The 24,810-nt window shown below is 37.3% G+C and overlaps 1 protein-coding gene across 2 annotated transcripts; it reads left to right on the forward strand.

Annotated features, from left to right (window-relative positions):
- Positions 1-1,206: 1,206 nt before the first annotated feature.
- LOC140153635 (probable tubulin polyglutamylase ttll-15) lies at positions 1,207-23,587 on the forward strand. 2 transcript variants are annotated; one of them, XM_072176433.1, is made up of 12 exons: positions 1,207-1,534; positions 2,243-2,428; positions 10,469-10,594; positions 11,574-11,661; positions 12,651-12,895; positions 14,158-14,236; positions 15,287-15,386; positions 15,546-15,615; positions 17,510-17,643; positions 18,363-18,447; positions 18,812-18,925; positions 21,190-23,587. In XM_072176433.1, exons 1-12 carry the CDS (start codon positions 1,346-1,348, stop codon positions 21,316-21,318), a joined length of 1,545 nt encoding a protein of 514 aa, XP_072032534.1. In that variant the 5' UTR covers positions 1,207-1,345; the 3' UTR covers positions 21,319-23,587. The 2 variants fall into 2 exon arrangements, with proteins under 2 accessions (XP_072032534.1, XP_072032535.1); XM_072176434.1 differs by lacking the exon at positions 2,243-2,428 and having other exon boundaries at positions 1,208-1,534.
- The last annotated feature ends 1,223 nt before the right edge of the window (positions 23,588-24,810 follow it).

Here is a 24,810-nt window from a genome sequence, read left to right on the forward strand (position 1 = left end):
GTAAGAACTTCGTGGCAACATGGAAAACGTAGCCCAAACCTGAGCGCTATTAATATGAGAGTACTTGACAGAATGATTTGTCATGGCAATCCGGCTATTATTCCGCCCAATAGTCGTGTTTTAGGTTCCAATTCCAATACATACTGCTTTCGGCAGAAAAACACAATATTTGGAAAAGTTTTAAGGATAGAGGCAGACTGTTTTCATCTTGAGGGGACCTTTAGTACTCGTGGTACATGAAGATACATTATAACATACATGTGAAATGATATATGTTGCAATGGCAACGGTACAGGTCTTTTAAAATATGATAAACCTATTTTTGTAAAATGGAGTCGAAAATCTTACACTATATGACTGAATTTCAGGCTTAAGTTTAACACCAGGATTTGAAAAAAAAAAAATCAGTATCAAGCATTATAGTTTTTCTTGCCATTTACTGAAAAAATGAAAATTATTGCTTTTCATTTGGCCGAGAAAAATAATTTTACATTGAAAAGGTGTAACTCAAAATTTTGTTTATTTCAATACCAAATTCGATCGTTTGTATTGCCTCATTAAATGACTGAGTGAGCCTTGCCCAACAAAAGAATCGGTTGACCAGCGTTCAGAGTGAACACGCTTTATATTAACTAGCTCTTCCAGGAATCCTTGACAGGAATAATAGACAAAGGGATAGGCATACTAGACTGCTGCCCTCTGTTGAAATATGTATCCTAGGTCTAGACAATAGGCGGATTAGCGGCCATTTTGTCTTCGACATGATTTTATTCACGTGTCCTTATACTTTAGTACACAAATATACAAGTTAACAGGTTTACAATATTAAAATTATGTTTTGAATAATCAATTATATTCTGTAGTAAATCGATCAAATGACGGTGATTGTTCAGGTATTATATGCTTGATAAAATTAAACTGTTTGACCAGCTAGTATTCTCCTCCGCCGTCAGTGTGATTCCAGACATTCCACGTACCGTGTTGCGAAGGTGGAGGAGACTAAAGCTGTATTAACGAACACGCACGCGTTAAAAATGATGTAGTCTAAGTCGAACAATAGCGTGACGTAGTTTCCGGCATTGTTCCTATGCACTTTCACCCTCCTGTCCTTGAGTGTGTTTATTGTGGCTGTACATTTTTCCAAGGGTAACAAAAGTTCCTAAACAAAAGCCCATTCATCCATATGCCTTCAAACAACATTATAATAGTTTCACTATTGAAATTAACGCAATCGTGTGTGGAATACGTACGTTTGGAGGTCGTGTGTTAGACACTTACAAAAGACTGGTGTATAAGAACTGAATATGCTTGATACCGGGACTTGATACTGTGGCATCATACCATAATGAGTTACATAATTGTTCGTTTGATCATCTGCATTCAGATAATAATTACCATTTCAGTGAAGTTTTTCTTGTATCAATATGACTGTCATCAGATACATCTTCCAGAATTATCCACTAACAGCCCAGGCTACAAAACCGGACAACCGCTTTTGAGTTGGTACCGCAAATATTGGAACGATGAAATATTTGTAAGTATATACATTATAATACTGGGCATGATTTTTGCTGAACCATAAAATGGTATCAGCCTATATCAGTGTATGTTACTAGCTTACTATATAGCTTACTAACAGTGGTGTAGATTTCTTTTTGACATTGGGGGGATAGGGTTGGATAAAATGTCTTGAAATATAGTGAATCCGGCACCCCGAGTGGTACATGGTGTCAACTGAAAGAGAACAATGTAAAGAATATAATAAAAATCATTTCCCCACCGGGGGTGACACTCCTCATAAGACATGGGTCACTATTATTCATGTTTTGGGTCCTTTTCATATTTTAAAATGCCAAGAATGTATAATGCCCCGAGTGGTGTCAAATGAAAGAGAAAGAAGTAAAGAATGTATTTTCCCCACGGAGGTGTTCTATTTTGGGTCTTTTTCAAAATCCGAAGAAGCTATGACCCGCCCAGTGTGTCAAATGAAAGAGAAAAAAGTAAGAATATAATCCAAATCATTTCCCCACTCTGGGGTGACACTACTCCTCATAATACTCGGGTCAATATATGGTGCGGTAACCGCTAGTTGATTAGCTGTTTGCAGTGCAATTTCAGACGCACTATTTTGTGTTAGGGTTCTCCACTTTGAATATCAGTTTATTTAAACTTTTATGAATTTTGATTGATGTTGATCATGTCAAACAACAAACGCCACATTCTTTGTGTTTACTTTGTTCAGCCTTCCCACTGGTACGAATACAATACTGTTGCTCATCGTCTAGGATATAAGAGTAGAGGGAATGATGAGTCGTTTTTATGTATCAACGAGACGGAGAACATGGCGGATGATGCATTTTATTGGTGTATAGTGCACCGAAAGACTGTGCCCTACCGAATAAGTAATTATGAAGATGCGGAGGTCAAAGTAAGTATACATCTTCATCTGTGTGGATATTGGAAATTTGTACTCGATTAGGCCCTAAGCATGCTAAGGGGCTGTGCAATAAAACATTTCCAAACTGCTCGCCAAAAATGTCTTGCCCCCCCCCCCCATTTTACCACCCCCACAGGGCTCATAATTATTGCACAGCCCCTAAGTTATAGCCATTTTTGGATAAAATGTAGGAAAAATCACAAGATGTGCATTATCAACCCAAATATCTTAATTCATGTTCTATATTGGCCCCATATTATCCAGAAACTATTCAGCATATAAAATTATACAACTGTGCCAAATTTCACGATTATCATTTCATGATACGGCTGGACTACACTCTTTAAAATATGTGATTTACCGTGGCTAGGTGCATAATTGACTACTGTCTGTTCAATTAGCTTGGATTCTTTCAGATATTTGGAAAAAAAATTGTGGTCAAAGTCATCAAAGAAAAGTGTTAGCACAGCCTTAGACCCAACGTGATTTGTACTTTTCAAATTCCAAAGTTCAATTTGAAACCCCATTTCTTTATTACTTTTTTATTTATTGTGTGGATGGGTCTGAGAAATTGTGGGCCTAGGCTAGACTATGCCATAGTCGAATTTTATTAAAAATATGTTATTATTAGTCATGATGAACCCATTTCGTTGAACTCAAAATTATACTGATGTTTATTAAAATTAAAGTATTCAATAGTAAAATGGTCATAATATTTTTTTTAAATATCAGATGATTAGTGACAATAAAAGTAATTGAATGCAACATTATCTTGCATAATTATAATGGCTCACTTTAATACTGAACAATTCTGATTTTGGAATCTACCAGATTATTGATAGCGAACCCCGAAAATTCGTCTATGGACTTTGAATTGTAAACAGAACTTTACCCCCTGGACTTTGCTCTCTAAAAACACACTGTCAAGCATACTTGTTTATCAGTCCATTAACCACAAGTACTAAGCATGGACGCGCTAGATGTTTGATGAGAGATTAACTTTCGCGTCAACACAAAAGCGCCGCAAATACCACAGACAGTTATGTACGGTGTAGTTAATGGTAATGGCGCGGGCCCAGAAGATTTAAACCATAGCGAGATATGGGCGACCAATCACAAGGCAGATCCATTTAAAGATGCATTACATCATGGCCAATTTTAGTTAGGCCAGAAATTGGCCTAACTCTCCATAGAGTCCCGTGTTAAAAATCTTAACCGCAAGGCAAAGTCAGTAGTCTACTTGGGAAGCTAACAAAGAGAGGGAGTAGGGCGACTGAAAAGATCAGATGTGAAAATCTATCAATTGTGCACACATTAATTAAATCAGAGTTTTAAGCTTAAATACAATATCCAGAGTATGCACAATGGGCAAGTGGACTACGGGGTAGTCTAGGGCCTAGGCCTTTTAAAAACTACACATTTATTTTCAATTTATTATTTCGTTTTGTTTGTTGAATACAAACTGTGAGAAAGACATTTGGAAACAAAAGAACTTTTGTACAAGAAAATATTATTTAAAATAATGACTTCGGTTACAGAAAACAATTCTTTTAAAGTTACTGTATCTGAAAATGTCAAACGAATGCTGATATGGAAAGAATGATAGTATTAAACAAAATTCAATTTACATTGTATCGATGAAACCAGTTGAAATAAGAACGAAATCCATAATTTTAATGTCATTGTTTGGGGAAAACAATAATTCTCGGAATAATGTTGTTATGCATAAAACGTAATCGGTCATAAGGTGGACCATCATCACCTATAGACCCTATCCAATAACCGGAACGGTATAAGAATTGAAATGGCAGGAGGACAGATTAGTGGACAGATTTTTTTGCTAAATTCGAAAAGTTGAGAATGGACCGTCCCACTCGATTTGTGAAAAGGTCGCGATCCCTTTTGGTGGACCCAAGTAATTGCCTAAAATGAGGCAAAATGGAAAGGAAATGGGGTTTTAAATTGAACTTTGGAATTTGAAAAGTGTAAATCACGTTGGGTCTAAAGTTGCGTTAACACTTTTCTTTGATGACTTTGACTGCAACTTTTTATTTTTACAAATACTAGTCTTAAAAATACAAGAATCTAAGCTAATTGAACAGACAGCAGTGACAGTAGTTACTCAATATATACAACCAAACATCGTATAGATGAGTTGACTTCTGACGTCAATGCCTGACAGTATACGCACGCATCATCACAATTTCCATTGTTTTTTTGCCTGGCAGTATGCGCGCGCATCATATTTTGTTCAGCTCAGGGCTCGTGTTTATAAAATTCCCGCCACATCAAGGCTATTGAACAGTGTAGTGGTTGCATGGGGTTTAGTCAAGCATATCGATATACCAGTCCCTTGCCTTTATTGATAAACAGTGAGGTCACCTCATCTATACGTGACCTTACGTGGTGGCAAACATACGTGACATCTATAACGCCATCTGAATGAAACCCATTCAATTTTAAAAGACCAAGTCCCCGCAGATTTTTTGAGATAATATTGTCGTACTCGCTTGACCCTAAAAGTGAAACCATTGTCCACACTGTCATATTAAGGGTAGACGAGGTATTGTTGGTCGAAGCAACCTAAAAATCGATTTTCATTATGTAGATCAATATATTATTGAAAATTAACACCTTGATGCTTTGCAAAAGTTCATTCTACAAATCGTATACTTTGCAAACTTGCTTAATTTATTGTTGTTAATGAGTTATTTACGTTTTACAAAAGTGTTGTTGTTTTAGACCTCTTTACAACGTAACTCAAGAACCGCAGCACCTATAAAAGTATATCTGTGATATTTTAATTCTTCTACACGCTCACTATGAATTGAGCAATGCAGTTTTTGCTAAAGCTCACTACCATTCGTAAGATGCTGTGAACTACCAAATCACAACAGTTTAAAATAATTAATAACCTTAAGTACGGTTTTGTTTGCCGGGACAGTGAAACACCCGTGGCTACCGGTCGCCGATGGAGTGCTTGGCACCCGAGGAGTATGCGGATCGAATCTTGATGGAACAAACAACTTCTTTGTTACAGTATAGGGGCCAGCCCCCAGAAATTTCCGTGTCGTTGGACAGATCTTTCAAATGGACGAATCATATATCAAAATATTCAGACGAGTCTGGAGAATCTTTTCTGCCATGTTGCCAGATTTGTAACCCGCGCGTTCTGTTTTTACCTAAAAATGGCATATTTTAACAATGAATTTTCAAGAAATAGGTAGTTAATATATGCCATTTTTAGGTAAAAAATAATGAAAATCCTTAAATAGAGTGACCGTTGCCAATTTTGATATATGATTCCATTTGAAACATCTGTCCTACGAAACTGTTAAATAGCTTGGCCCCTATACTACTGTTAGGGCCTAAAAATTGTTTGATTGGCGTAACCCGACTTACCCTAAAAATAGGCCCGACCTTAGACTTGTTTTTCTTTTTTTTGCACAAAAAAATAAATAAATAAATAAATAAATAAATAAATAAATAAATAAATAAATAAATAAATAAATAAATAAATAAATAAATAAATAAATAAATAAATAAATAAATAAATAAATAAATAAATAAATAAATAAATAAATAAATAAATAAATAAATAAATAAATAAAAGGCATTTATCAAATGCAATTTTTCGCTTAAAAAGTTCCATTGGTAACTTCGGTAACTTTTTATCACAAAGAATGTCCTTGAATATACTAAAAAAAATCCCTACCTACCTACCCTAATGTTTTTTATGTTACGCCAATCAAACAATTTTTAGGCCTAATTTTCTTCCTTTAAGGGAGGTGTTATGAGCGAACCGTGGTTTGGATTCCAGAGAGAGGGTGCCTGTAAGAGGCACAGCCATCAGAAAATGAATAACTGAGATCGCGCGCCAAATAAACTTACTGTAGTAATTTTCCAAGTCTTTAAAAAAATAGACATAGTTGGGAATCGAACCCGGCACCTTCCGGTTCTGAATCAACAGATAGTATCACTAAGCCAACTTCCTATCTGCAATAAAACCTGTGATATTAATTCTTGATAATGTTTAACGGAAAAATCAATACTAATGTACGATGTCATTCAAACTCTAATAGAAGTCCCACAACTAAAGTAGCAATCGATAAATCTGCTCACTCAATCATCAAATAATCAATCGAAAAAAATAAAAAATAAAAAATAAATAAATAAATAAATAAGTAAATAAATAAATGTGTCCGTTCTCTCGAGCCCCAAAACGTCATTAAATAAATATATAATATAAATAAATAAATACATAAATAAATAAATAAATAAATAAATAAATAAATAAATAAATAAATAAATAAATAATACAAAAAGAAATTATAAATTAGTTTTTCTAGGACCTATGCTGGAAAAATAAATCAGCGCATAAGAAAAAGAAACAGACGCTGGGATTCGAACAAGCGACACTGAAAACAGCAACTAAGAAACCAATAATGCCTTAGACCACTCGGCCATAGAAGCACACAGTCTTCTCTATGTCAAAAATATATATTAACCTTAAACGTTGCGCAATATTGGCTCATGACACGGGCACATGTCTGTGGGTAAAGATACTGCATGATAGAAAGGTGTGCAAAGGATCTATCCCTGAAGTTAATGGTCATTGACATGTAACCAATTTTTTTGTATACCAGTTACACTCAACCTATACAAAGAAGTATATTATTAGGCGTTGACGCAATCATGAATGCGGGAAGTATAAAACCATAGTCGCCACTCGTGCACTTGTTTGAGTCCACAGGTATTCCAGAAACAGCATTCAACCCCGAATTCAGAGGTCGATTTTGGGTTGTTACATGCAAATACAAACTAATTATATCATGAAACAACCCACCAAGAGGACTACGATACTTATTCAGAGCCAATCTACATTCTGTTATTTACAAAAGCCGACGGTCAAAGTAAAATTATAAAAGGAGCAAGACCAGATATCAACGTTAAATCACGGTAAGCCTAAAATCGCATCGAAAACGCAAAAATGCAGTTACAAAATTTATAATATTACTAAATCACCACAACGAATTGTAACGTAGGTATGCAGAAAAGAGTTGTATTAGCAATAACAAAGTATGTGCAAAAGGATTTGTCTTTGGCATGTCGCTTTTTGAAATATCAAAATATGAAATTTTGGAAAAACGCCCCAAAATTTAAAACAACCACGAACCTTCCAAAATAAATATATATTAGCACTCGGCGGCCCAGTCACTACCTGTCGCTGTGATTTGGGGTAACTCGTTGCTTCCCTTCTCCAGATACCTGTACTTCAAGGTCGCTCATACCCCAGCCCTTAAAACTTCCTTCTTTCCTTTCCCAGCACAAAAAGCCCTAGCCGTATTAGGGTTAACTTTCATCCTCTTTTCTTCTTTTCAGCGGCGAAGTCAGCTCATGCAATCGCTCTGTCCTTCAGTCCGTAACAAACGCTCATTCATACTGAATGCCGCTGAGCGGCATGACACATGCGCATTACTTACAAACGGATACAATCAAGGCTTGTCATTGGCTGGTACGCATAATGCCGCAGCGGCAAGCTACACCACACACCGACATCGCCTGGCTAATAATTATTTGGTGCAGCAGAGACATTAAAATGAATACACGGGATCCATACACGTGAATTGCTATGCACGATTTTGATATCAGACGAAAATCTTCGGATACTGGGTTACAAAATGATGAATATCTCCCGTAAATGAATTTTTCTCAAGAAACCAGATGTGGTCTCATACACTTGAAAATACGTGTTGAACAGATATTATAGTCGTTAGCGTGCGCTTTGAAAATTGGCCGTGCGCTTTGAAGTCAAAATTTGACCAAAACTCTCAATTTTATATTGCGTTGGTCCTATATGGACTACAGCGCGCAGCAGGCTATAGCGGCACTCACTCAAGTGGAGAGAGTATAACCATTGACCGCAATGTCGTATACAAGCTTGCTCACAGAGCGAGAAATCAATTACCCCGTCTTTGTAGTAGCCTTAGTCAAGTCACTTCGCTAATAATATGCATCTCATAAGGTCCGAATAAAATGGTCATAGGTGGCTGTGGATTCAACCTACCATGGCGATTTCTACTATGAAGATATCGGGGCGATGTCACTGTGCAGTGTGCACCACATTTCGCCATACTGCATTCTAGAAACGCTTGCTGTTAGAATAAGAAAAATTTTAATGCTAATTTATTGCACATTCTAGGGAAGCGTGGTAACCTTTTAAAATAACCGAGTGAGAGGGTTTTCAAGAAAATATTTTTCCTGTCAAAACTGAAGCATCCTCTGTATAAAAGAAAATATGAATATTAACTGCACATCATATATAACGATTCGTGATACCCAATATTGTAGCACATTTGATGTTGTTTAAGAGGCAGAGAATTTTATTTCAATTTTATATACGCCAAAATATTTTTTTTTTTTTGTATGAATAAGGATAGAAAAAACGTTGAAAAATCTATGTGAATATTGCATTAGACCCAACCAAAGATTACTGTTTCGTTTTTATGGTAATCTAATCTTTTATTTCCTGAAAAAAAACATTAAGGGTCTAATGTCGATTATTCACATACTTGATCAAAACATCGAACGTTTATACAAGAAAAATGGTAGGTTCCTCTATAGTATTTTACTGACCATGGAAATGTACTGACACACGAGCATGTGTCAAAATCGATATAATGTATTGTCCATATAGACGCCCATTTATCATGTTATAAACTGGTTAATTATGTTAGCCAAATCCAATAAATATTACTCACGGAACTGAGCTTTCGTCATCTTGGCTGATGGCTTGATCACAGATGAACTGGTCCACTGCTTTTCCCGCGAAACTTGGTTGCTATAGACGCATCCTCGTTACCCGGAAGTGATGTTGATTTAAGCAGTGGGTCATATACATGATCTAGAAAGTACGCACCCTCGTCGCGGTTGAGTGAGTTCTTCACCTTTTTTTTTTTTTTTTGGCCTCCCTGACTCTTCTTGAGAAGGCGTTTGAGTCTCTATCCAGTAATTTGGCCCCCTCCCAGTCGATGACGTGGTTTTCTTGTGATACGTGGTCGGTTATTGCAGACTTGTGCTTTCTGCTGGCTCTGGTGAAATTTTTGGTGGCGATCTTTTCAGTGTCTTTCTGATGCTCCTTCTTCCTTACCCCAAATGGTCTACCAGTCTCACCTATGTATGATTTATTACACCCTTTGCACGGGAACACGAATGTACGCTGACGCAATAACACGCAGAAGGTACGACCTCTCATGATCGAGAATTACACATTTTGCCTATAGACTAATCCAATTTCACGCATTCCTACTCCTCAATGGCAGCCATAGCCGCGACGGGGACCCAGCTATCTCACCTAAAATGTGAAATGATGCGGCCTTGAAGGGTATTTTAAACTGCATTCTATCACCCGTGTTACACGTAGACAAAAGAATGATGACAGTTTACAACACAAAAGAATCTAACATTTTAAGCGGGTTTAATCCACCCAATTGGGCACTCACAACACCTTTTTGGTGCATGCGGGGAACCAAATATGGCCGACCAAATCCTGACCATGACTTGGCTCGTTGGATTCGTCTATAGGTCGTGATCAGTTGTAGTTGAAAGTCGCGACAACCGTTAATATTCACGACTGTATTATAGTCGCGAATATTAACGGTTTTATATTAACATGATTAACGGTATAATGATGTATATACGAGTATATTCATACGTAGCGGTAAACGTAAATAGAAAGCAAATTTATACTTCTACGCTACTCAAATTTGGTACACTCACCGGAGCGCTTTCACCGGGTCAAGTGTTGCTAGTGATGTAGTACTAGGACACCTCCGATGACGCCGTTGAAGACGCCGGTTGACCCGGTGAACGCCCTCCGGTGAGTGTACCAAATTTGAGTGGCGTAGAAGTATAAATTTGCTTTCTATGATTAACGGTATTTACATTATAGTCGATTTCTCAGGTGTCTCTGTAATATTGTCCGTAATGGTATCAACAGATTTATTTTCATTAGGTTAACATTTGATACAGTTTACAGATTATATACACGGACTAATGAAGTACGTAACGTATAAAGCACATTTGGTATCGCTGGGTGGAAAATACATACCAAGAGGATTTCATATACCAAGGGAGATCAAGGAGTTCTTGAAATATGTAAGTATTTGATATTGGTCAAGGGGTGGCAAAATAAAATTTCGAGGGCACAGACGAAAAAAATTGCAGTTGCATCATACATACATAACCGGTTTTGTTTTTTAGAGAGACTGTACATCTTGGAGCTTCCAAAAAGGCTTTACTGGGACGATGTGAGCAAATGTTTTGTATTTTACACTATTTTCGCCCATGATAAGGATGAAAGGGGCTTTATTGTGACATTGTATTTTGCACTATGGCCCATGAGCTGGTTGACTTTTGATGGAAAATGGGCTCCTTGCCCTTTTTCTTTCCTTTACCCGCCAGATTTTCTCTTCATTTTTTTGTCAGAGGGGCACTTTTTTCTTTAATTTTTGTCAGGAGTGGCACTCTTCCCCCTGCTGGCTACGCTACTGTTGGTCAATGCTTTTCTCTACTTACGGAGAGGCGATGTCAATTTTACTCAGGGGCTTATATCACATGTCGATAATTGATTCACTAAGGGGTGGTGCAATAATTACGTGTACCCTCGGAGTGGTGAATTATATGGGGCGGGGCAAAGATATTTTGGCAGGCTAAAAGGGGCAAGCATTTTGGCAGGTCGAAAGGTGGGGTGTCAGGGGGAAACAAGCGATGAAGGGCAAGCAATATTTGGCACAGATGTTTTGGCCACCGTTTCTATATTACGCCTTTAAAAGGTTCAATTATGCAAAGTTTCCTGCTCGATGCACTCGCATTATATGAAAGACAATTTAAGGGTTTAAATTGGGTTCCACAAAATCTTGCATGTGTAAGGGAAGGGGGTTTGGCACATCAAAAGGGGGCTGGCAAAGGAGTTTTGGCACGTGGAAAGGGGACCAAAATTTTTTGGAACAGCCAAAGGAGGGGAGAGGCGATTTTTGGCAGACCATTTTGAGAATTCACCGCCCTGCCCGGGGTACACATAATTATTGTACTATTTTAATCTGCAGTACTAATTTTAATATGATCTCTGTTGCAGTCATCATTGCCTGAAAACCAGATGCAGGACAAAAGATGGGTTCAAAAAGATCCCTGGCACCGCGGAAATATGATTAAGGAAATTCATGGTAAGTTATAAATGATTGGAGAGCGGAGATTTGACTTCTTGTTAGCCGGTCAGGTCCCCTTGGGAGGATGACACATAGCTTCACAAGGGATTGTGAAAGGGAAAACCCTGTTTTATATCTAGGAAGTCATGGAAGTGGCCTCGAACCTTAAATATCTGGTCACATTTAGTGTCATGTTGTTGGGTTGTTGTAATAATACTAAACTCAGGGACAATAAGATCACATTCCGTTGCGTATTGAGATGAATTTATTTTATTCCTATAATGAAAATAGATACACATGTGGTGATATGAAGGTGTAGATTCTTTTGATATGATTATATTCTCAAACCCTTAAATATTTACCGTTATTTTTGCTTTTTGGACAAAACTTTTGTAAGCCTTGCAGTTGAACTATTATGTTGAAAGAATATGATTGATAAGCGTTATTGTGCGCATTGAAACCCCAACCTGCGTCTTGAAAACGAAAAGTCGAATTTTCTTGAGTTTGCAACGTTAAAGAGGATAATGAGCATGCGCAGATCGTAAACATTAGTCATTTCAGCTGATAAATGGCAACGCTGCATTCGTAATGGAGCCGGAGAGTGTATTTTTTATGGTAACCGGTGGTGTGCTTAGCCTGAGTCGATCGGCCTATCTCGAACAAAAACTCGACAAGCTGATTCGCCCTACTATCATGGCAACTTCTGACACGAAAATACAAGGATGATGACGCTGTGTGAAGTACCTCTTCAAGTGAATATTATAAAAGAGTGATGAATGGGTGATAGTTTAGACAAGTAGCTTAATTTTGGCGAGCCACCTCTTTCTATTCTCATCTTCTCTGGTACATCACCTGTTGTTGACAAACCATTCAGGGTGTTACATATTTTATTTGTCACACTATATTCTTATATTGACTCAATACATTCGATTTGTCAGACCTTCATTCCATGCCATGAAATGAGACATTTATGTCCTTCTCAATACATATTTTTACAATTATTTCAGAGCTAAATTTTACCCAAGCTAGTTTGATCCAGGAATTCATCCATAACCCGTTTCTTATCGATGGCCGAAAATTCAGCATTGCTGCATATGTTGCCTTTTCATCGGCCAAACCTCTGAGGGCATATGTACTCAACTCTATCTCAGAACTGCGATTTTGTCCCGAAGCATATGATGCTCATAATTTTACGGAATTCAGGACGCATATAACCGATGGAAATGAATTTGGTTCTCAATATATCAGAGATGTAAGTAATGACACATTTATATACAACTGTCTTTTACTGTATGGGGGAGGGGATTGAAGATTTTACATGAGATACATACATACATACATACATAAAGGTATTTATATAGCGCCTTTAAAATTTATCAAGGCGCTGAACAAGGAGAGAAAGGATGGTGGAAAAAAGAAACACAGTGGAACAAGAAAGAAGCTAACTGAAAAGGTGAGTTTTCAGTTTCTTCCTGAAAACTGGAATTGATGGAGACTCCCTGATGGCTTTAGGGAGTTTGTTCCATTCCCTCGGGCCAGAGACAGAGAAGGTATTTAAACCAGTTCCTCTATGTGCCCTAGGCTGACTAAGCAGGGTCTTATCGGAAGAAGATCTCAATTCTCTTCCGGGAGCATAGGCTGAAAGAAGCTCATAAAGATAATTGGGGGCACGGCCCTGCGAGCACTTGAAAACATAAAGCAGAAGTTTAAAAAGAATTCGGTCCTGGATTGGAAGCCAATGCAATTGAGTGAGAAGGTCGGAGGTACCAGTTGAGCGAGGGACAGAGAAAATCAAACGCACAGCACGATTTTGCAGCTTCTGCAGTCTATTTTGGTGGTAGCATCAGAAGTTTACCGGGTAAAAAGAAGATGTGCTGGGGGCAATTATGGCCAAAGAACTTCCCAGTAGATAGAGCTGGTCTTCCCAGTATTAAAGAGCATAAATAACGGGAAACTGGGTGGGCATATGCTCACCCATTTAGTTATTTTGCCCACCCAGTAAATTGAACTTGTCCATTGCCCAAAAATGCCCACCCAGTAAATTATTTTTGCCCACAAAAAATTGGCCACCATATAATTCACAAAACAAATAAAATGATTATATCCCTTCAAATCAACTGCTGCCATAATCAAAAAATCAAAGGCGAGGCGTCTTCTCTATAACATTTGCTAATTTATTCAGTAATTAGTTCGGAGCAGGAATACGAGGGACGGTCAATATGTTCCCGCAACTATTATTTATCTTCGCTCAAGCATGACTTTGATGACTGTCAAAATTCCCTGGTTGTATCGCCCTGGTATTTACCACCAAACACTGATACAATCATGATAATTATGTATTTTCCCTGATTTGAGGGCAAAAATAATTAAATTCGGAGCCACCTTGCCCTCCGTTCACGAGGAAGAGGAGGAAAAAGAAGAAATTGAGTAGGAGATGTTAATGCTGATAACGCCGCGGCAATGATTTTTAATTTTTCCGATTTCTTACCAACTATATTACAATATTGGTTTCAGATGGACTCTTTGAAAGACTACAGTTGGAAACAGCGCTATTCAACCAAACAAGCTCTTGACGCATATGTTAATTTAATCGGTAATATGTTACGAATATTTTGCACTAATTCTTGTAGGCCTACTCATAATTGAAAATGCATCAAGCAACGTGTTATGAAAGCGCCGCCGTCCTAAGTAAACTTTCTGACCATGGTTACCAGGCATTTACGGCGGAACCGGGTGGGGTGGGCAGTGCCCCCACACGTTTTCAACCGGGGGCATGTGTTGTGTGTCACATGTCTGGTGAATATAAATAATCACTTCTCTATTCTAGACCCTAAAAGCATATCCCTGCTAAAAGGAAGTGTAAAAATGATGCATGGCTTCAATCGGGCCTTAAAGTTCATTTTGCAACATTTTCACCCCCCCCCCCCGTGTATGCATAATCAAGTGCCCTTTTCACTTCTGCTTTAAACACCCAACACTATATGTTTAAAGCAATCGTTTATTCAATAATAGTGAAAACTTGTCCACAAATGGCTTCAATTTGGGCCTTCATTTAACCCATTTTCGGATTTTTCAAACTAAAATTGTACACAATAATAGTACCAAAATAGTCCACCAAATGGCTTCAATTGGGCCTTCAGTTGGCAAAAGCTTCTTCTCGAGGGTGAACATCCCCTCAGACACCCTCTACGTATATGCAAAAACAAGTAGCCCTTTTCGTTTCTGCTTTGGACACCCGACACTTAATGTTTTAAAGCAATAACTTGTACAAATAATAGTGATAATTCGGCCTTCATAATTCACCTATTTCGGCTTTTTCAAACTAAAATAATAATGTACATAATCATGATTAATAGTATCAAAATGGTCCACCAAATGGCTTCAATTGTGCCTTCGTTTGGTAAAAGCGATGGTACTGACACCCACCACTCACACCCCCACTTTCAAAATCGTTCCGCCGCACCGTTCTTCCCAGGGGGGGGGGGGGTCAATTGCGAGAGTCACTTACAGAGTTTCTACACGATCTGTTGAAACATGCAAATTATTATGAATGTCTTATGGGAGGTTGGTGTGTCAAACTATATAGGTGATAACACTTTGGAACATAACGTTTGTTTTAAATGTATTTAATCAACCTCTTTAGGTGACGACCCGTCTGCAATCCACCTTCAGATAAATGATGCCATACGAGACGTGCTATCGAAGAGAATAGATCTTATTACACGGAATAACATCGATCCAAGGTAGTATTTTTCTGAATTATATTTTAATATTTAAAAAAATGTAATCATGTTGAAAGATGTTGAATCAATTTCCTATCAATTAGAGTAATATTAATGATCATTAGTCCCTTTCTATTAATTAATTGTTTTCTATCGTTTATTCCATTTGCTTTCTTTTAGGTCCAGATATTTTGTGATGACAAGGTGGGACTTTGTACTTGATAGCGATATGAAAATTCATCTTATTGAGGTAATTGTCAATTCATTTCTATAGCTTTTGTTCTGGATCGATGAAAATATAAGTAGTGAATATAACTGACACTATAATGCTCTTATTAGCCTATACATTAAGGGGGTACTACACCCATGCATTTTTTTTGCATTTTTTTTTTTTTTTTTTAGAAATGAGAAAACGAAATTGGACAATGTGGTATGCAAAATGATGGGGCAAATCTTCTCGTTCAATTGGTGGCATCAGTATCAATGAAGCGTACATGCTTCTAATGATATAAGCCAAAAGGTTGCACATTACTGATGTTTTAAATTCACTTCATTTTGGAAAGCTTACTATCAACGGATTTCGTTAAAATTTTGGATATGTGTTGCTAACACATTAGGGAAATAATGTTGATATGTAAAATGGGAATAAGCGGTCCCTGATCTCTTTTATGACTTCCTGAACTTGGTGCTCCACAACTATCAAAAAACGAACCGGTTAAAATGCTTCTATTTTCAATGTTGAGCTATATTTTGTATTTTGAACTTGCGACACTATTTCACTGAAACTTAATTAAGCCATAGGTAACAGGTTACCACAACCACACTACCGCAATGTTGAAAAAAATTGTATTTTTTGTCACCCATACCACCATATTAGGTAGTTTCCCGTAAGCTTCATTTTTGTGATTTTGGTAACTATTTTATATTTATTTGCCCAATTCATCTCAACTAGGCAATCTAAATTGTACTCACTACTCACCATTTACTTCCCAAGGTATTTTAGTATATCCACCTCACATATTTCCATTATATATCCAGTAACAGACAAAATATCAAAATTGATGCCTCATTATGACATGTATGATATCACAGACTACCACATGTTGATGCCTGAATTTGACCTGAACCAATTCTGACCTTTGATGACCTTATAGCCTTTTTTAATCTCTTTTCCTAACACCACATTATAGAAGATAAATACATGGTGTACTATTAAATTGTCTATGTGGAAGAGATTAGGCCTCATTTAATTTATTCAGTGTTATAATCAGTGAGTACATTTCTATAGATGGTATAACAAAGGATTTAATGTATTCTATTCATGCCCCCTACTTGAAAGCTCTTGAACATGTTGAAAAGAATAAATTATGGACAATTTATGGTTTGTTATGAAACACGCATCTGAGTTACCAGGATACATGTAAACAAAAAATATATAGGGCTAAAATGACTTACTATACAATGGTTTAAAAGCAACTTTTTTTATTATTATTTTATTTTTTTCTTTATTTCACATGATCCGTGCATATATTGCCTAGCTATAAATGAAAAAATATTTTTTTAGACCAATCAAACCAATACATGGGTGTAGTACGCCCTTAATACGTGAAAGACAGAATGGGAATAGACAAATAGAGGTAGAAAACGGCCGATATTTCCAGAATAGTCGACTGCAGATCCGTCGGATAACGCTTTTTCAATTGGAAATGAACTTTGCTGCTTGGATGATGTCACGATGAGGTTAGCATTTATTCCGTATTGAATAGCGTGTTCCGACGGATCTGCACTCGACCAGCCTCTTAAGATTAAATGATAGAACGTAATAACCCATAACAACCTCTGCATTAAAGTTTAAACTTCAAATCCGGTCACATAGTTCATGGGAGTTCATTTGCGTTCGACTGAAGGTTGACTGAACATGAAAAGCCAGCTTCGTAGCAACCAAAATGATGTCATAGGAAAAGGCCTTGGCTATCACACGACTATAACGTGCAGAGTAAATATCACAATAGTTGGCTCAGAAAATGTAATTTTATTTTTGTGTAATTGACCCCCCTGAAAACCTGCGGACGCCACTGGATTTAAATGTTTTCTACGATTAACTGATCTTGGTTTGCCCGTCTCATTGTATACATACATTGCAGGTCAACGTAAACCCTGCAATGGGGTGCATCAAATTATCTACCGAAGAACTCGACCCTCCATATTGTGATAACATAGTGTACAATTTATACCGTGTAATGGGTATCACCAGCTTTTATGACTTCCACAAAACAAGGTAAGCTACTTTACGAATAACAGCCATGATTTCCCGCTCCCTGTATCCGAACCACCACTTTGATCTTCACAAAACCATAGGTAGTACCACATTTATTTAGCTACCGTGTAGATGAGTTGACCTCAATGTTTATCAACAAAGACAATGGACTTGGTCATATGGTCATATCGATATGCTTGTTATAATATGGCTTTAATAGGAGTGAAAATTCAGAAGAAAAGTCGATTCCATTATAACAGTATATCTTTTTTTATGATTTGTTTCCGCATTCAATATAAATAATATAACTTTTACATTTATATTATAAAGAAGAGAAGACTGATACCGTGTCACAGGTATTCCAATCTAGTGTCTCCTGTGTCCATATCCTTCTGCATGCCTTCAGTAATCCACGAAAGTTCTGCCATGTCAAGTGGCTGTTGTCATCCATCCAAATATGGCCAATTCATTTCCATCTTTCCCCTTTCACGTCATCGCTTATCCTTTTCATTTTTGTTTCCTTTATCATTTAGAAATGGCATATGTCTATGCTCTTATGATTTGAATTCTTGCTTTCTAATTTCACATTCATTATAAAGCAACAATATATTTATAATATTGGAACTTTCAATTTGATAAAGTGAGTTTATTTGATTTCCATATTTCTTTAAATTAAGCTTCATGAATGACCACATTGTCTTGCAAATGTTTTTCATATGTTCTCCCTCTCTTCTTTTCAGCATTCAGTACATAATAAGGGATAGTGATATACACGTCAAGAATGCTATATGCTACACGACCGTTTGTAACTTATGTGAAACGAAGGTAAATAACAAAACAATCTCTATATTAATGAAGTTTGACCGCTGAGTCTTATGTACATTTAGATGTAATTTGCAAGACAACTTGCGGATAAGGGTATCTTTCATACTAAAAACAGATGGAATTTCTTGAAGAAATCGGAACCTACTAAGAAAATGAGAGTTCTGGATAAGTTTGATTTCGTGTCGCCTTTAATCACAATGTGGCAATGGCTTAATTTCTTCAATTATGACCATTTTAATGACAAAAGGAAGGTAGCATTAACAAATATCACCTTTTTCTTCAAATACTGACGCCAATAATCAGTGATAATGAACATTTTATATTAAATTGAAATCGATGTGATTTCGTGTTATTCATTTCATAGGAATGTCAACTTTGTTCGCACTGTTTATCAGACACTCAAAGAGACATCTTAAAGTCAGTGCTTTGGGAGCATTTACAACGAGGAGAAACACGACTCGTGTACCCTTTTGTAAAAGTAAGTATCGTAATATAATGAAATTCTACATACATTATAGATATCCATGTACAGGGTGTATCAAAATGATTGGTACCGACGACTTCTCATTTTTGGAGAATTTTTTTAACTGTTTTTTGTACCAGTTTGAGGTTAATTGTTTAAATATTTGAAATTATAGTAGTTTTATCTTCTCTAAGAATTTTAGATCATATTCTTTCCAGAAGTTACATGATTCTAAAGGAAAGTAGGTGTTTTTACACTTTTCATCGTAACGCTGGATCCGTAGCATACCATTTCAAAGCACTATTTTACTACAAATACCTCGTGAAAATGATATTATTTTGAAAATCTTGGAAATGTTTTATTTTTTCCTATTTCTTCATTCATGATGTATATGTTCTTTATTGTACGCTTGTCTTGCCTTATATTAATTATGGTATACTTACATGGGGGAATGCATGTAAAACATATCTTGATAAAATACATTTGCTCCAAAAATGGGCCATGAGAACCATTTCGAATAGCCATTTTCGAAGCCATTCTGGACCACTATTTCATAAATTCAATATGCTCAATGTTTTTGATATATTCAAACTAGAACTAGGTGTATACATGTATAAATATTCTATTAAACAACTACCGTGTTCATTTGACAGTTTCTTTCTAAAACGACCCGATATTCATAGCTATCACACAAGAAACAGTAATAAGTATAATCAAACAAGAAACAAGAAAGTATTCACTGATCATTCAATCAGGACTACCGGCCCACTCTTATGGAATTCCCTGAACGATAACCTTAAAGTAACAAACTCAATAAAACATTTTCGAAACAAATATAAAACGCAGCTAATCTCATTTTATAACTAGTTCTTGGAGGCCCTTTTTGTTCTTGTGTGATAGGCTTAATATACTATGTTTGTTTGTTGTATTAATTTAGTTCTGTTAGGGGATGGTCAATGCTGGCCTTATTGGCCTTTCGATCATCTCCTCCATAATTGTCTTGTTTGATTTTATTTTTATGTTGAATTTCTTTGTATTTTGTTGTTTTTATTATGGAAATAAAGATTCTATCATTCATTCGTTCATTCATTCATTCATTCATTCATTCATTCATTCATTCTAATCAATTGGTTGAGAGTAAATTCATCCATTCATTCATTCATTCTAATCAATTGGTTGAGAGTAATGTCAATGCCGTAATACATATCACCTGAAAACTTTAGGTGGGGTGAAATAAGTTTGTGTATTTTACACCTTCTAGGGCTGTAATCTAAATTGTAGTATGCATGAGATTACTAAGTAGATGGCGTGGCAGAATGGTTATATATAGACGGTAGACAGTGTCTGTTAGGTTAGATCTGGTAAAGAGTTATTGTAATGGCTCCACAGTATTCCACACTTCAGCAAGTGCAGACAGTTTCCAAGAGCAAGGAGTATCCCGTGCAAACATGTTATAACTTACAATGTTTCAAAATTTGATATGGGCAGTACAGAATAAGTGCCATGCCAATGATCTTAAAATATCTTACAAATATGGACGAAAATTGTGTACCTGGGTCTCAACTACTACCCTCGAAATTGGACGATCTACCCTCCCCCTACCCAGTAAGGCGGTATGGTCAAACTGTTTTCGCAAAAATGAGCACAAAGGTTGGTTGGACAATCACATGAGCCGTTTGGTGGTTTCGAATTACGGCTGCGCGAGGGGAAATAAATTTCGATATTTTTGTTCGATAAAAATTACGGGAGGTGACTTGGAGTAAATTGGACTGGTTTTCCTAATATAGAGACTGCACAAAAAGTAACGCAGCTGTTATAAATACGCCTACAGCTAAACTAACAAAAGTAATAATTAATTAAACTACAACTTTTAAAATCGGGTATTTTTCTTTAAAAGCACTAATGTAATGTGTTGTTAACATGTGTTGTTAACATTGAACCACATTTGACAAATGGGGTATCAAAATACGCGTAAATAAATCCTTCTCTCTTGAAATATTGTGAAAACAATTATTAGTTCTGAAGCTGTAGGCGTATTTATAACAGCTGTGTTTCTTTTTGTGCAGACTTTAGTTCCTATAGTATGCTGTTTACCGTACATGTTACGGAAATATACAACAATTATGTTTTACTTACGGTACTTTTCCGGTTATAAAAACATTAAACAATGATATAATATATCACTACAATATACAATCCTGACTAGAAATGTGATTTGTTTTACAAAGCATCAACGGAACATCGAGTCATAATTCATTATTATTTGTTGCTCTTCTTAGAATGAACCCATGAAGTCCGATGACACCTCTCGGAAATCATCGAGGGCAAAGACAGATGATGACAATGCACTTACGACGGAGTGGCTACGATTCAAGTGTAATACAGATATCCAATGGTGCATAGAATGACATGATACGATTCACTTACGACGGAGTGGCTACGATGTAATACAGATATCCAATGATGTGTAATACGACATGTTACGATGCACTTGCGACGGAGTGGCGACGATTCAAGTGTAATACAGATATCCATTGGTGTATACAATGACCTGATACGATTCACTTACGACGGAGTGGCTACGATTCAAGTGTGATACAGATATCCATTGGTGTATACAATGACCTGATACGATGCACTTACGACGGAGTGGCTACGATGTAAATATGCAGATATCCAATGGTGTATAGCACGACATGTTACGATGCACTTACGACGGAGTGGCGACGATTCAAGTGTAATACAGATATGAGATATCCAATGGTGCATAGAATGACATGATACCATAATAATAATAATAACAGGCTCTTGTATAGCGCCCTTAACCCAGAGGGTCTCAAGCCGGGGTCTCAAGGCGCTTTTAATAACAAACTAAAAACCAAAGTACAGCATACAAATACCAGAATACTTAAGCCTACAATATAGTTACAGTCTAATCTTAGATTAAAACTACAGTTTGATTTAAAAACTAATATTATACAACAGGAATAGTAAATCAAAATGAAGACAAATAATACACAATAAAAGAGAACAGAGAGCAGAATGTCATGTCGTGGTAGCCTGTATATCAGGCCATCGAATGAGCAAGGAAAAAACAACAACAAAACCACAACATTAGGACATTCTTCCTCTGGACATTCTTCCGCATGATTGCACAAAAAATACAGTAAGTACAGTTTATGAATTCAATTGAATGAGATTGCACATGACAACATTATTGATTAAATAGGAAAGTCTTGAGTTGTGCTTTGAAGACATTGATAGATGGAGCAAGTCGTACATGCAAAGGCAAATTGTTCCACTCTTTGTACGCAGCTTCTGCAAATGATCTTCTACCATACGCTGTACGTGAGCGACGGCGAGGAGCTTTGAGGAGGTTTTGCGTCGAAGATCGAAGAGTCCGGTAAGGGGTATAAGGTGTAATGAGTTCCGAGATGTATGGTGGTGATTGTCCATGAAGAGCCTTGAAAGTAAGTAGGCTAATCTTGAAAGCGATCCTCTTGCGGATAGGGAGCCAGTGTAAGTCGCGCATGATCTTGGAGATGCTGTCCTGCTTCTTTGCGCGTGTGAGTGACAAGCCTTGCTGTTTTGCACTCTTTGCAATTTCGCGATCTCCCCGTCTGGCAGTCCGTATAGAAGAGAATTGCACTGGTCCAATCGCGATGTTACGTAGGCGTGAACGAGTTTCTCTGTAGTCGCTTGATCCAGATAGTGTCTTATCCGTCCAATGCATCTGATTGCATGTGTCGCGTTCCGACAAACATTATTCACATGCTGTGTCATGGCGAGCTTATCGTCAAATATCACTCCCAGATTGCGAGCAGACGAAGAGTACCATTCACCACCACTCATCATCACCATTTAGTACCATTCACCACCACCAGTCGACATTTATTGTTGGAAATTAACGGAAAGTAGTGAATACTGTAGAGTAAATTACGCCCGGGAAATTACGCCTACATTTGTAGCCGCGGGTTTTTAAAAAGGCTAAATAGTTCTTATTCATTTTGAGGTACAATTCAATCTTTCTATTCTTATAAGGTTTGAACTTGTCACACTGTACTGTGCATCCATGTTATCAGAACATATTGTCTATTGATCAACTACGACCAAAAAGTGATTCTAGAATAATTTTAACTATTTTACTTTTAAACAGTAGAGGCTTTTCAGGTAAAATGCACATTTACAAAACTATGGTGTCATTCAGTATAAAACCTGAATAAAAATGGGGTCAATCAGTATGAATGAAACTTTTAATAAAGGGGGCCATTGAAGTAACAAGCTGTAAAATGGGGTCATTGGGTACAAGGTTGCCTAAAGGAGGTAATGAGTACAAAATAAAAAAAATACATAAATGAGTGTAGACTATGCCATCAAATGCTATAAATTTGAGAATAACATTATGATATATGGACGCAGTAAGGCTTAATCTAGGATTATTAAATCAGGATGTGACACTGGCTCATTATGTGTCCAATTCATATGTAAATAGCGTATTGTTATTAAAATGATGGTCTGACCTTGCTAGAGGGCGCTAATAATGTCTACAGACAGAGCTTGACTCGAATTCTATGTTGGGTTAAGGTGGTACTACACCCCTTGATAAATTTTGTGACTAATTTTACATATTTTTCAAAAAAATAACTACACACTGGTAACAAAAGTTAAATATAAGGAACCCACTTACATCACTGAAGGGGCTGTGCAATAATTATGAGCCTCCCCCGGGTAAGATGTCGAAACGGTTCGCCAAAAATCGCTTGCCCCCCCCCTCGGCTCGCCAAAAATCGCTTGCCCCCCCTCTCGGCCCGCCAAAAATCTTTTGGGATCCCAATTCGCAAACCTTAAATGGTCTATATACATGTTGCGAGCGCAGCGAGCAGGAAAATTTGCATATTTAAGCGTTTCCGTACGGTTTTCCTAAGCCTTTTTAGAGCGTTTTATTTAAAAGGCGCCACAAGAATGTGTGCCAAAAATCACTTACCCCCTATCGGCTTGCCAAAATTGCTTGCCCCCCCTTTCGCCTCGCCAAAAATTTTCTTGACCCCCCCCCCCCACAATTGTACCCTCCCCCAGGGCTCATAATTATTGCACAGCCCCTAAAAGAACAACTTGTAACACATTCATTGCTGGAGAGTGACTTTTGAAAACAAAAACGGGTTTAATCAAGGAAAGTGTGTGGTTTATATTACATGGCAGTATGCTGGCATTTTACCAGAGTGAGGGAATGAGCGACCTCTGCCTCCCTAGCTCAGTTGCTGAACATGCCAGCTTTAGGGCGGAGGAAACCATCAGGTTCAACGGCCACTATGTTCAAATGTCTTGGCCATTTGTTTTTGCTACTGCAACGATGTAGACAGTACAGCCAGCGACACAATCATGATCTTTCTCCTTCTACATGTTCTAGTTACTCATATTATGGTGTTCATGGTATTTGTTAGGTTAGGTTTAATACCAGGTCTTTCAAGAGCACTTGTGAGTTATGTTCCGGCCGGACTTTGTCCTTAAACTTTTGGTGAACAGTGCGGTAAGATCGGGTGCTGTTTTTCTGGTAGGGCTAGTTTAGTTCCAAGGTCCCTTGCCATGAACATCAAAACTCCATCTTCATTTGCTTGAGTATTCTAAGGGGTCAAGGACGGTAGTGTTTTCTTCATTGGAGTAGCCTATCCCAATGGCTCTAAATCTTCATCATGGGCCAAAGAGCGGAAGAGGAAGATTTACTTCTCAACGGTCATTAGGCTGGTGTTGAACATGCCAACACTGGCCATCATGTTCCAGATCAGGGGCGAACTACTGCATATTGGTAGATCTCGGCTGCTGTGTGTCCAGAAATAAGCTGAAACAGGGCTGATCACCCGTAAAGCTGCTGGGACTGGACCAAAAAACTACAAGCAAATCTT

Source organism: Amphiura filiformis, chromosome 5 (genome assembly GCF_039555335.1).
Source record: "Amphiura filiformis chromosome 5, Afil_fr2py, whole genome shotgun sequence".
Taxonomy (NCBI): domain Eukaryota; kingdom Metazoa; phylum Echinodermata; class Ophiuroidea; order Amphilepidida; family Amphiuridae; genus Amphiura; species Amphiura filiformis.